The sequence below is a fragment of the Rhinopithecus roxellana genome, chromosome 4 (assembly GCF_007565055.1).
Source record: "Rhinopithecus roxellana isolate Shanxi Qingling chromosome 4, ASM756505v1, whole genome shotgun sequence".
Classification (NCBI taxonomy): domain Eukaryota; kingdom Metazoa; phylum Chordata; class Mammalia; order Primates; family Cercopithecidae; genus Rhinopithecus; species Rhinopithecus roxellana.
In genome coordinates this window covers 103,533,889-103,548,316 of record NC_044552.1, presented here as the reverse complement: position 1 = coordinate 103,548,316, position 14,428 = coordinate 103,533,889, and the positions used below count along the sequence as shown (strand labels likewise).

At 33.8% G+C, this 14,428-nt stretch overlaps 1 protein-coding gene across 1 annotated transcript in view; it reads right to left on the bottom strand.

Moving 5' to 3' along the window:
- ADGB (androglobin) overlaps positions 1-14,428 on the bottom strand; it is a 246,686-nt gene that overhangs the window by 46,729 nt on the left and 185,529 nt on the right. Inside the window, exons 28-29 of the mRNA XM_030929016.1 lie at positions 13,759-13,958; positions 8,778-8,889 (exon numbers count right to left, since the gene is read on the bottom strand). Of these exons, the coding sequence (XP_030784876.1) occupies positions 8,778-8,889; positions 13,759-13,958 (312 nt within the window). The remainder of the gene's footprint in view (positions 1-8,777; positions 8,890-13,758; positions 13,959-14,428) is intronic.

Below are 14,428 nucleotides of genomic sequence, written 5' to 3'. Positions count from 1 at the left end.
ATACTTGATAAATATAAATAGAAAAGTCTATATATATAAATAATATACATATAACATGTATTTAATAATGTTTGGTTTCCTCAAAGACCTTGAATTGACTGCACCATGCATTCATTGTGACAAATTAATAACAGTACAATATTAATTACAGTTAAAGGAATAGTGTCATAATACTGCTAATAAAATTGAATGAGACTTGAAACCAAATATTTTTGAGAATGACAAGTTCATATTTGTTTTGACAAATAGATTACAACTTCAAAGACCCAGGCCAGCAACACAAAAATGTAACATATTGGCAAAAGGAATTTAAAATCACAACACCATTAATTATACATGAAGGCAGGTGACATCACTAAGTACTATCTGCTCAAGGTTCTCTAGCCTTCTATTGTCTTAAGTGACCATGAACCATCTCAGTAAGCAATTTTTACCAAAACTTAGATATTAAAATATACTAAAGGTGGCACTGTTGCCGCATGTTAACCACAGACCAAGCTTTCTAAACATTTATAATAGAAATATCCTAAGTTGTACATAGCCGTATTTCAGGTCTTATTCTTTCTTATCATGGGTTACAAAAACATGAAATTTTGAAAATAAATTATATATTGTATTTTTCATATAAATTAAATGTTGGGTTTAAATAAGTAAGTGGGGCAACATTGACTTCAGGATGAATATCAAACTTAACTTAGGTCATCAGTGTACTAATAAAAAACAACAACAGAAAACCCTTAACCAATTTCTTCTTGATACAGAGTTTTATATTTTAAAAGTAAGCTGGCTGAGCATGGTGGCTCATGCCTATAATCCCAGCAATTTGGTGAGGCCAGGGCGACTGGATTGCTTGAGACCAGGAATTTGAGATTAGCCTGGCCAACACGGTGAAACCCCACCTCTACTGAAAATACAAAAATTAGCCAGGCATGGTGGTGCACATCTGTAATCCTAGCTACTTGGGAGGGTGAGGCATAAGAATCCCTTCAGCCAGGAGGAGGAGGTTGCAAAAAAACCAAAGTAAGCTAAGTGGATAAATTAAAGACATTAGTAACTGAATTTTTCTATGTATGCAGTAACTGATGTGTGAAATATATCATACACTTCAAATTAGAGCGGGGAGATTTTGAGTTGTATATATAATTGATACATAGCAGCTGACATATTGACATGCTTTAATCAAATTGACTAAATATTTATAAACATGACATTAAAGACTTAAATATTCTGAATTTGAAAGCTGCTTGACTTTCAAGAAGGTTGCCTGACAAAATATTCTTTCAAATAGAAAATTTTCCTACTTCATTTTAAATACAATTTAACCCTGAATTTCTTTGCTGCTTTTCAGTAACAAACATACTATGTAATCCAAAGTGTAATTTGATTTTAGCAGCTGGACATTCACACATAAAATTTTCAAATGTGATATCAGGAAAGAAAATGTAATTATTTCTGAAGACTTATTTTTTCTTTGGAATACATAATAATGATAATACCATTTTGTTGCGTGTTCATTCACATTATTAATTTTGCACCATTATCCAATTCTACATATTTACATTACTCTATTTCATGAATTAAACTACTATGTTCATTTCAGATATTAATGTTTTTATCTAGTTTTCCACTAGAATGTTAATAGTTACCCATTAATGTAGGGAAAAACATAATATGGGTCATATATATCTGATAGATGTCTTTATATTACTTTTGTGCTCACTAAAGTAATATAGATAAAGACATCTCTCAGAGACATCATAAAGATATGAAACCAGTACTATTGTATAATGTTATTTTTCTCCATTCAAAGCCTTAGATGGAATTTAATTTCCATTAGATTCTTAGCTGTACCAGCCACTAACTGTGTGACGGGGGGCAAGTTTCTTAAACTGTCTGTATCCCAGTTCCCTCATCTGTAAAACGACAATGCTGTAGTAATAACACCTACTGCATAAGTTTATTGGGAAGATTAATTGGGTCAATATATGTAAAGCCCTTCTTGGACATAAATGTTAGCAGTTACTACCGGTACCATCAGTATCACCACTACCACCAGTACTATTATGATAATACCACTTGTTAGAGTATCTAAAAAGCTTACATAATACAGTGGAAGATTCTGGGCTTTGGAGTAAATCAGTCTTATGTTAGAACTTTCACTCTGCTCCTTCCTAGCTATGCAAACTTAGGCAAATTATTCATAGCATCTAAGGCTCATTTCTTCATCTATAAAACTGGGATGGTAATAACTACTTCCAAGAGATTTTGTGAGAATTGAGAAGAATGAGTGAAAACTACTAAGTAGAGTAAGATGGACATAATAGCACTCAAGCAATTATAATTAGAATAATTAAACTTCTAGATCTCTCCAGAATTTTCTTATTTATAAAATTTAAAAGTACCATATTTTTCCTGATTAAAATTGTATGTGCTCATTTAAAACTTCCCATTTACCTATTTTTCATTAAAACTTGTTTTTAGATATTAAAATACAAGTGATAAAGTAAAATTACAAATATTTTCAACACCCAGAACTAACTACTTTAATGTATTGGTATGTATGATCTTTATTTTTTTCTGTGTGTATGCTTTTTCTTCTTCTACCCACTTACGTATTTTTGAAGAGAGGTGGTAATTTAGGGTCACTAATGTCTAACATTATGAAGTCTTAATATTAATAATTATGAATTTCTGTGATCTAAAGTGAGAGGAAACATTTCTGAATCTCTCTTCCCCACCATTCCTGATGTAGAAGGAAACGGGAATGGCCTTGAATAGTGAGCTACGTGCAGATAGCTCTCCTTGCTGCTCTGTCCCTCGTGTTGTGTTCTCTGGCAGGAATCAGTCCCTCTTTAGGCACATGTGATGCCCAGTAAGTGCTCTCTTCCTCCACACATTTCAAAGTGTCATTTCTTTTATTTTCCTAAATATCCCAAATTTATAAAATTTTACATAACACACTCAACATATAAGTACTGAAGCCAAATTTCTAATTATCACAGAAAATATACGAAGATATTTAAATTATGTATATATATGTTTTATATATAATAAATACATTTAGTCAAATATATTTCATATGATATAATAAATATATAATAAATATATATATTATATTTATTATATATTATATAATTACATATTAATATAGAAAAAACATAATACAGCCCTCTATCAGAGACACAAGTAAAGATATGAAAGCAGTACTACTGTATATTATTATTTTCCCCATTCAAATGCCCTTGATGGAATTTAATTTCCATTAGAATTCCTAGCTGTGCCAACAACCAGGTGTGTGGTATATATATAATAAATATGATATATATATTTAACTAAATTTAAGAGTATTTTGAGATATTTTTCTTTTGCGCCATATTAGACATCACTTTACTTTAAAGAATTGGAAGAAAGCAATTCTAGTCAATAACATTGTACTATAGGATGCTATTGTTCCCTGAAAAGCTTAAAACTTTTTCACAAATACCTCCTCCTTATGATTGCACATTTTTATGAATCTCGTTTAACCATTATTCAGAAACAGATTTTCTTTGTGAGCAAGATCTTCAACTGAATTCAGCAAGGTTGTTCTGTATTTTTCCTTTTATGATTTATGATGAGATTATTTGTTTTCTGTCATATGGATCTAGGTTTATAATTTATAATTACTCTAAACAACAGTAGCATGACTATTTTGAGCTTATTGAGACAGGTGTAACACACTATTATAATATAGAAATCAGAATTATAAAGAGTTACAGGCAACTCATGAAAAAGCCCACACTGTTCAAAACAAAAGCAAAACAAAATAAATCAAAACTGACTGTCATTCTCTGATCCATTGAAATTCTTAATTCTCAGAAATGTAATGTAAAATCTACCAGTCCTATAAATTATCCTTGAAGAACAAAGTGGAAATGAGAAGAGCTTTGGTGAACACACAAGCTCACACAAAACTGTGCTGTTTCTTTATTCTTTCATTTCTATAATTGTGGATATTTTACTTGCACTTAAATCTTGAGCATAAAATATTTAATTCCACTGGTATTAGGTATATACTCTATCTACTTCTTTGCAGCAGGGGAACACAAAATTACCACATGATTTGTACCATCCATTATTTCAAACAGGTTTCTGTTAATTGATAGAGAAAAAGGAGAGAGAGAATTTGGTGCGGGCCAGGGGCAGGGGCACAGTACGAGCTAACAGATTTTGCTTTGAACCACAGGGGAAGTAGGGATAGGGTAATGGTTACTTTAAGTGAGAGCAAAAGTGGCAACCTGAAGGGAAAAAAACATATAGAGAAAGAGAACACGGTAACATGCAAAGAGAAATAAACATAAACAACTGATAGATTTTTTTTTTTCATTTATTTTCCATTAGAACTTGGTGGATGCGGGTGGTCAGTTGCAAAATAATCAAAGGGCTCAAATTCAGAGCAGTAGATAATCCATAACACGGGGTTAGGCAACGTTAGGTGGGTCCAGGAAACCTTCACAGCTGAAGACCCAGAAAAGGGAATTGGGCCGGAAACACAGCCTCAGGGAGCAAGCTGCAAGGAAGTGATTGCCACAGCCAACTGCCTGTGCAACCACAACAAGGGAATCAACGGGCGTTTTCGGGCGTATTCAGCTTGAGACGTGGCCTGCAAGGAATTTTCAGCTTCCATATGACATTTACTCACAGAATAATTGTGTTCTCTTCTAGTAGGCAAGAATATGAGATCGAAGCCATGTCTGCTACTTCAGACATTCTCAGTGTGCTGGGCTGTGGGGCTGTTGGCTTTAGGAGGGGAGGCTGAAGTAGAATGGGCAGATGTTTTGGCAAAATTCATATTCCGTGACTATCCAGGGAATGCGCGAAAGTGTTTTTATGTATAACACTATGGAGCAGTAGCACAGCCACTTGTTCAGAAAACAATGTTCGAACCACCCCAGCGTCTGCTCTGGAGTTATCCGCATAACACACATGAACAGCAAAGAGGCGGCGACTCTGTGGCTCCTGTGCTACCACTTTCTCTTCCTGTGTCTATGTGGAACATTGATAAAAGATCACAAAACTTCCTCGTTGAGCCTGAACACAGCTTCAGAATCTTGCCCACATAGCAGGCCAGGATGCCATTAGGATTTACACATACCTGAGGTCGCTGGTGTGGCATGTTCATGCATTCATTCAATAAACACTTATTGACATCTCCCGCTGGTGCTAGAGATGCAATGATGAGATCAAGGAAGAACACATCCCTGCCCAATGAGAGAGCAACCTCAGAGGAGGCCACACAATGTGATGCTGCTTGTGATGCGTTGCTATGGAAGCAAACTCAATACATTTGAGTGGAAATGGGAACTCTTGGTATCACATATTTTTATAGCTTTTCTTTGAATTTTAAGACACATAATAGAATCTATACCTTCTAATAAAGTAAGCCTAGCAATAACAGTTTTCTCTTAACTTCTATACACACAAACCTCTTTAAGCTCTTTCTTGATCAGGTCCAGGCAGATAATAGAAGCAAGCAAACACCTGAACAGAGTTGTTGGCAATTAATAAATAAGGGTAATAATAATAGGAGTAGCTTATGTGTATCCTTTCATTTACTCATTCAGCTAATATTGTGGGGTGCTTACTGTGCGTATGGGATCTAACTAGGGATAGTGCAAGGGACGAAACAGGCAAAAATGGACAAAACTCAGTCTTCAGGGGCTTGCATTCTAATAGAGGAATATAAATAATAGATAAAAATTACTACTTTTTCGAGGACGAAAAGGACTAAGAGTTTATGTCTTATCCTAAGTGTGTTGTATGTACACTAGAAATTCTGAATGATGACAAAGCCCGCTTTGGTGGTGGCTACCCTCAAGTGTTTGAACTCAGGTTAATGGGGCCCAGGAAGAAATGGAGGCTTTTACATTTTATGTTATGCCCTTTTGTATTGCATGGGTTTATTTTATTTTAAAAATAACATGCATATATTATTTTTATGGTAAGGCAATCTCGCTTAAATTTGAAAAAGAACATAAATAGAAAATACACATTCTTTCAGATTCAATTATTAGATTGCCCAATAGGCTACAAAGCTTACAGATACAGGCTGTTGGAGATTGCCTTTTGATTCTCTTTTTTGAAAGCAATAAGCTTCCTGGCCAGGAATATTGAGAGTAGTTTATATTTTGAAAAAATAAACCAGAGTACTCTTTCACTAGAAAAATTATTCTTGGCTGTATGAATGTCTTCTTTTGAGAAGTGTCTGTTCATATCCTTTGCCCACTTTTTGATGGGGTTGTTTGTTTTTTTCTTGTAAATTTGATTGAGTTCTTTGTAGGTTCTGGATATTAGCCCTTTGTCGGTGAGTAGATTGCAAAAATTTTCTCCCATTCTGTAGGGTGCCTGTTCACTCTGGTGTTAGTTTCTTTTGCTGTGCAGAAGCTCTTTAGTTTAATTAGATCCCATTTCTCAAATTGTGTTTTGTTGCCATTGCTTTTGGTGTTTTAGACATGAAGTCCTTGTTCATGCGTATGTCCTGAATGGTATTACCTAGGTTTTCTTCTAGGGTTTTTATGGTTTTAGGTCTAACATTTAAGTCTCTAATCCATCTTGAATTAATTTTTGTATAAGGAGTAAGGAAAGGATCCAGTTTCAGCTTTCTACTTATGGCTAGCCAATTTTCCCAGTATCATTTATTAAAGAGGGAATCCTTTCCCCATTTCTTATTTTTGTCAGGTTTGTCAAAGATCAGATGGTTGTAGAAGTGTGGTATTATTTCTGAGGGCTCTGTTCTGTTCCATTGGTCTATATCTCTGTTTTGGTACCAGTACCATGCTGTTTTGGTTACTATAGCCTTGTAGTATAGTTTGAAGTCAGGCAGCGTGATGCCTCCAGCTTTGTTCTTTTGACTTAGGATTGTCTTGGCAATGTGGGGTCTTTTTTGATTCCACATGAACTTTAAAGCAGTTTTTTCCAATTCTGTGAAGAAAGTCATTGGTAGCTTAATGGGTATGGCATTGAATCTATAAATTACCTTGGGCAGTATGGCCATTTTCACAATATTGATTCTTCCTATCCATGAACATGGTATGTTCTTCCATTTGTTTGTGTCCTCTTTGATTTCACTGAGCAGTGGTTTGTAGTTCTCCTTGAAGAGGTCCTTTACATCCCTTGTAAGTTGGATTCTTAGGTATTTTATTCTCTTTGAAGCTATTGTGAATGGGAGTTCATTCATGATTTGGCTCTCTGTCTGTTACTGGTGTATAAGAACGCTTGTGATTTTTGCACATTGATTTTGTATCCTGAGACTTTGCTGAAGTTTCTTATCAACTTAAGGAGATTTTGGGCTGAGATGATGGGATTTTCTAAATATACAATCATGTCATCTGAAACAGGGACAATTTGACTTCTTCTTTTCCTAACTGAATACCTTTATTTCTTTCTCTTGCCTGATTTCCCTAGACAGAACTTCCAACACTATGTTGAATAGGAGTGGTAAGAGAGGGCATCCCTGTCTTGTGCCACTTTTCAAAGAGAATGCTTCCAGTTTTTGCCCATTCAGGATGATATTGGCTGTGAGTTTGTCATAAATATACAGCCAACAGACACAGGAAAAAATGCTCATCATCACTGGCCATCAGAGAAATGCAAATCAAAACCACAATGAGATACCATCTCACACCATTTAGAATGGCAATCATTAAAAAATCGGGAAACAACAGGTGCTGGAGAGGTTGTGGAGAAATAGGAACACTTTTACACTGTTGGTGTGACTGTAAACTAGTTCAACCATTGTGGAAAACAGTGTGGCAATTCCCCAAGGATCTAGAAGTAGAAATACCATTTGATACAGTCATTCCATTACTGGGTATATATTCAAAGGATTATAAGTCATGCTGCTATAAAGACACATGCACACGTATGTTTATTGCGGCACTATACACAATAGCAAAGACTTGGAATCAACCCAAATGTCCATCAGTGACAGACTGGATTAAGAAAATGTGGCACATATACCCCATGGAATACTATGCAGCCATAAAAAAGGATGAGGTTGTGTCCTTTGTAGGGACATGGATGCAGCTGGAAGCCATCATTCTCAGCAAACTATTGCAAGAACAGAAAACCAAATACTGCATGGTCTCACTCATAGGTGGGAATTGAACAATGAGATCACTTGGACACAGGAAGGGGAGCATCACACACTGGGTCCTATCATGGGGAGGGGGTAGGGGGGAGGGATAGCATTAGGAGATATACCTAATGTAAATGATGAGTTAATGGGTGCAGCACACCAACATGGCACATGTATACATATGTAACAAACCTGCACGTTGTGCACATGTACCCTAGAACTTAAAGTATAATTTAAAAAAAAAAAGAAAAATTATTCTTCTGGAATTGAAGAATTTGTGAAATATTTATGTAATGCTATATATTCTCAACAAATACGGGCAAATATAATTTTATAAATAGAAAAATTTCTTATACATTTTTGAAATGTTCAAAAGTATAATCAGTGATTTTTATTTACTAGACAAAATGTGCTTGCATTACATCTAACTAATCATATTTTTTTCCTTATAAAACAGGCGGTAAAAATATTGAAACATATAATCAAATAACACAACAGGAAATGTCACAGGATATTCTTCTGTGTATTAAAACATAAAATGATATAATTATAATGTGTAATAAAACATAAAATGATGTTTTCATGACTAATCAATTTATTAGTAAATATTTAAATATTATTCAAATGTAAAGTGCATGTTTAAACATTTAGGGTGACATACCTTTGGCATTATTTTTCTTTAAGTCTTTCAGTGCTTGAATAAATGTCAGCTGGCTTTCAGTGAGAGGCCAACTGTTATACAACACCGAACACTGTATAATATACTTGTAATTCTGTGAAATAAAATGCAACGTTTAAAAATGATAAGAATACACATGGTATGTGTCTAATGTCATTTATTATGCTAGGTACATGATAAATGCAGAATTTTCCAGATCAGTCATAATTTAGTTAAATAATGCTGGATGTTCTCCAAAACCCTGTAACACTACAGTTTATAAAAGTTTAATAACCTCACATCCCCACCAACACCTGCCACTACCCAACTTTATAATTTTTGCGAGTGCAGTGGGTATAAAATTTCACTGTTATTGTATTTTGCATTTTTAAGATTACTATAGAGTTTGAGTATTTTTTCAAAGCTGTTGGCCTTTAGGGTTTTCTCTTCTTCGTGATCATGGCACAAAAAGTAGTCTCCTACATTATTTATTATTATTTTTATGGATTAAAATTTTATAGTTAAATGTTCACTATATCTGGAATTCAACTTTATGTATGATGTTAGCTAGTGATCTAGTTTTATTTGTCTCCATGGAGATGTAATTTTCCTGGCACAACCTTCTCAATAGTCCATCTTTTCTTCATTGGTTTATGGTGTTGCCTCTATTCTATATGAAATTTTCATAAAAATATGGATCTGTTTCTATCTTACTTTCTCTTATTGCTCCATTTACCTATGTATGCATTAATTAATACTCTTTTTACTGCTATATCTTTTTCTCTTTGGAAACACTAAGACACACTTTGCTCTTTTATTCCCAAGTTTCCTTAGCTATTTGTGAATTGTTATTCATTCCTATGAATTTTAAGTATCTTTAGAAAATTTTGGAAAAATACAGTGGGAATTTTGATTAGGATTGCATTGAATTTAAAGACAGATTGAGGATAACATATCTTTATACTGATATGCCATCTCACTGAAAAGCATGAAATGCTTCTTTATTTATTCAAGCCATCTCTGTCCTTCAGTTGGTTGGACTACTTTCTGTATCCTTTATTCAAGTGTTAAGCTTTTCTATGTGGAAAACTGACATAATTTTGGTTAATTTCTGGGTATTCTGTGATTTTGTTGCTATTATTAATGGCATCATATTCCGATGTCTAATGCATAGTGCCAGTGTAGAGGGAAGCTACTGATTTTTGTAAGTTGTGGTAGCAGCACAGTATCATGATTAAGGGCATGACCTCATGAGCTAGAGCTGTCTAGGCTGAAGACCTGCTGTAGCACAAACCGGCTGTTTGGCCTTGAGCAAGTCACTTAAGCTTCCTGTCCTCCAGGTTCCTTGACTGTGAAGTGCAGATAATAAGAATATTTACTTCAAGAGACTGAGGTGGGCGGGTCACCTGAGGTCAGGAGTTCAAGACCAGCCTGGCCAACATGGTAGAGAAACCGTTTGTCTAAAACAAAACAAAACAAAACAAAACAAAACAAAACAAAACAAAACAAAACAAAAAAAGATTAGCCAGGCATGGGGGCACATCCCTGTAATCCTAGCTACTCTGGAGGCTGAGACAGGAGAATCGCTTGAATGCAGGAGGTGGAGGTTGCAGTGAGCTGAGACTGCACCACTGCACTCCAGCCTGGACTATAGAGTGAGACTCCATCTCAAAACCAAAAAAAAGAAAGAAAAGAAAAGAGTTGATAAGGAGATTTAAAGATCTATGTGTGAAGCACATAGGATCAGGTGCATAGTAAGTAATAAGTAAGTCAATACGTTATTAGTTATTACTATTAATATCTTTGGCAATTTTGCTAAAATCTCTTAGTTCTAAAGTTTGTTTACTCTGTTGTTTTTTCTTGGGCATGTGATTATATTATCTGCGAATAATTCAATGATTATTTAGAATAATCTTTTAATTATTTTGTTCTTTGTATCATTGGTCTGGCTTTCCATTATCAAAATATTTCAGTATTAAATACTAACAATGATAGCAAGCATTCTTTTCTGACTCCAGTTTTAATCAGAACACACTTACACTTCCCACATTAGTATAATGGTTTTGTATATGAGATTTGGCCATTAAGTGTAAAGTTTTGGCATGTAACATTTATGATGAAGAAGTTCTCTCCTATGCCTAGTTTGCTAAGAGCACATTTTAGAAATCCATAAATAGGTGTTAAACTTTAGCAGATGTTTCAGGATTATACAATCATTCTCATCTAGTCTATTACCTTAGTGACTAATACTGATAGATTTTCTAATGGTAAAAGATTTCTGAATTTCTGAGAAGAATTCTGTTTGATTGCTTAATACAGTGCTAGAATTGGATATCTATTATGTTATTTGTAATTTATCACCTATGTGTATAAATTTTACATTAATTTCTTAAAAAGGATTAGAAAGTTATATTGTTTGTTTTCTGTAACAAATTACTTTTTAAAAGTCTGTTGGACCTATCCTGTAAAGCCAAAAGGGCCCATGGTGTTTTGGAAAGGGAAGACTTAGAGGACTTTGAATTACCATTTCAATTTTATTATTCTTTACTGTTTTATTCAGATTTTCTGTTTTCTTGTGAATCAACTCTGCAATTTCTCCTCTCCCCCACCCTCAGGAAGTTATGTGTTTCCCCCTCACCCTCAGGTTTAATTTAATTTAATTTAATTTAATTTAATTTAATTTAATTTAATTTAATTTTAGACAGTCTTGCTCTGTTGCCCAGACTGGAGTGCAGTGGTGCAATCTCGGCTCACTGCAACCTCTGCCTCCCAGGTTCAAGCTGTTCTCATGCCTCAGTCTCAGGAGTAGCTGGGACTACAGGCACCTGCCACCATGCCTGGCTAATTTTTTGTATTTTTTAATAAAGAAACGGTTTTTCTACCATGTTGAACAGGTTGGTCTCAAACTCCTAGTCTCAAGTGGTCTACCAGCCTCAGCCTCCTAAAGTGCTGGAATTATAGGTGTGAGCCACTGCGCCTGCCACCCCCCTCACCCTTACCACCCTGTAGGTTTTAAATTTGCTAGCACAGAGCTGTTTCTAATACTCTTATTTTTTTAACCCATTGTCTGTCATTACACCTTCACTCTATTTTTTGTTCTGTATTTAATTAATTTAGATCTTCTCTCTCTTTTTCTCTTTTTCTTATTTGGTTTTACTAGAAGTATGTATATTTTATTAATCTTTAAAAGTAGCTTGGGTTTTATTAATTTTTGTTTTTTATTCCACATTTCATTGATTTCTGCTCTCATCATTATTAAAATCCTTTCTTCTTTTATCTTTGAGTTACTTTTTTGTTCTTTTCTTGAATTTTGATTTCAATAGCTCAGCTCATTTGTTTTTAATCATCCCTGCTTCCTAACGAATTAATCTAAAAGCTACATTGTATTTTTACTACTAAAAATAGTAGTAGTAAACAAATACTATTTTAGATGTTGTTTACAAATTTTAATTGTTATTGAATCTTGTGTATTTCATAATTTATTTTCTAATATTCTTTTAAACGAAAGAATTATTTAGTATATTTAGTATATTTTATTTAGTTTTATCGTTTGTAAGATTTAAAACTCCTTGCTAATTATTGGTTTCTATTTTATTGCGTTATGTTCAGATAACATACTATATGATAGGGATAGTTTGGATTTTATTGAGGCTTCCATTTATTGTCTATTACAGGATACTTAAAAAAAATCTCATGTTCGCTAAAAAAGTATATTCTCTGCTTATTGGGTAAAGTGTTCCATATAGATATCTAAATGATTAAGCTTATATTTAGATTCTTTTTCAAATTCTCACAACTACATTTACTTATTTTGTTTTTCAGCTTGAACTGTCAGTTTCCATGAGACATGGGTTAAAATCTTCAATTATTCAAAATTTACTTGTATTTTTATCTCTGTAGTTCTAATAGTTATTGCTTTTTATTTATTGTGTCTAGATAATTACATGCCTATGTATTAGTTATGGCCACATCTACTTCATTTATTCTACCTTTTTAAAAATAATGTTTCTATATGTATCGAGATATTAAAACTATCATCAGGCCAGGCATGGTGGCTCACGCCTGTAATCCCAGCTCTTTGGGAGACCACGACAGGTGCATCATGAGGTTAGGTGTTCAAGACCAGCCTGGCCAACATGGTGAAACCCTGTCTCTACCAAAAAAACAAAAAATTAGTCAGATGTGGTGGCGGATACCTGTAATCTCAGTTACTTAGGGAGCTGAGGCAGGAGAATAGCTTGAACCCAGGAGGCAGAGGTTGCAGTGAGCCAAGATCATGCCATTGCACTCCAACCTGGGCAATAGTGCAAGACTTCATCTCAACAAACAAACAGACATAAAAACAACTATAATCACAGCTCTCTCGGTTCATATTTGTATGTTTTTCTATCATTCTATTATGAAACTTTCTGCAGCATTTTGTTTAAAATTGTCACTTTTTAACTACTTATAGTTAGATCTTATTTTTATATAACTTTAAAATTTTAGCATTTTAGTTGATTAATTTGATCTATTTGGATTTATTGTAATTTCTGTGATATTATCATTTATTTCTGGCATTTTATTTTCTTTTCTATTCCTTTAATTTAATTTAAATTTATTTTACTTTTTGGTTTCCAATGGCTAGGTCATGCCTTTGTCTGCTGTTTTATAAATACATGCATAGTCCTTTATCCCTTTAATTGTAAGCACACACAAATTAAGTTTTATTAATATATGACCTTTAATATGTGACATTTATTAATATGTGACCCTCAAAGCTATATAGCCTCTTATAGCCCAACTATAATATTAGATGATTACATTTGCCATGTATTTAAAGATCTTGGCACAGAGAAACTGTTCAAGGCTCTCTTATTCTCCAATTCTGGCTATACATTGGGAGCACCACACATTATATACTGACTGTTTTTAGGGATAATATTGTTTTGTTTTATGTTAGGATTTTAGGAACAGTCCAACCGAACAATTGTTTTTAATATACCTGCGGTAGTGTGCTGGAACTGTCTTCTGTTGTGGGTGTACTGGTAGTTTCCTCCTCCAAAAGAGGTAGACCAATGTCTTGTGTTGCACTTACAGCTCTACCCTTGGGGGATTTCTGAATTCCCTGAGCAGTTTTCTTCTTAACATACACTTCTTGGTCTTTCTTGGATGCAGAATGAAATGAAAGAATGTGCTTGCTAGCTGAATAGGAGAAATACAAAGTTAAAGTTAAAATATGTGATATATATAGTTATTACTGACTAAATTCGTTAGATTCCTTTATAAAACACTCAAAGGAATAGGCCAATTATTTTTGTTTTAATGAGATAAAAAACAGTATGACTGGTTTATTGATCTTAAAGAAAACTACTATAATAGTATGTGACATGCACAGAACAATGTATATTCTGAGTAACCACTTATTTCTAAAAGTATATATAGCAGTTCAACAATTTCTCATTTATTTTGTAACTCCTGAATGACCCTAAGCTAACGCCACACACTCTGATTTTCTCTGTGTTTAATGCCACATATATATATTATCACACTTATAAAAGATTTTCTCTTTAATTTTCAATTTTCAGTTATTTTCTAATTAACAGATAATATAAGTACTGCTGATAGGTTTAAAAATGGAAATGTGTTGAACATTATTAATTAATTCATCAAAC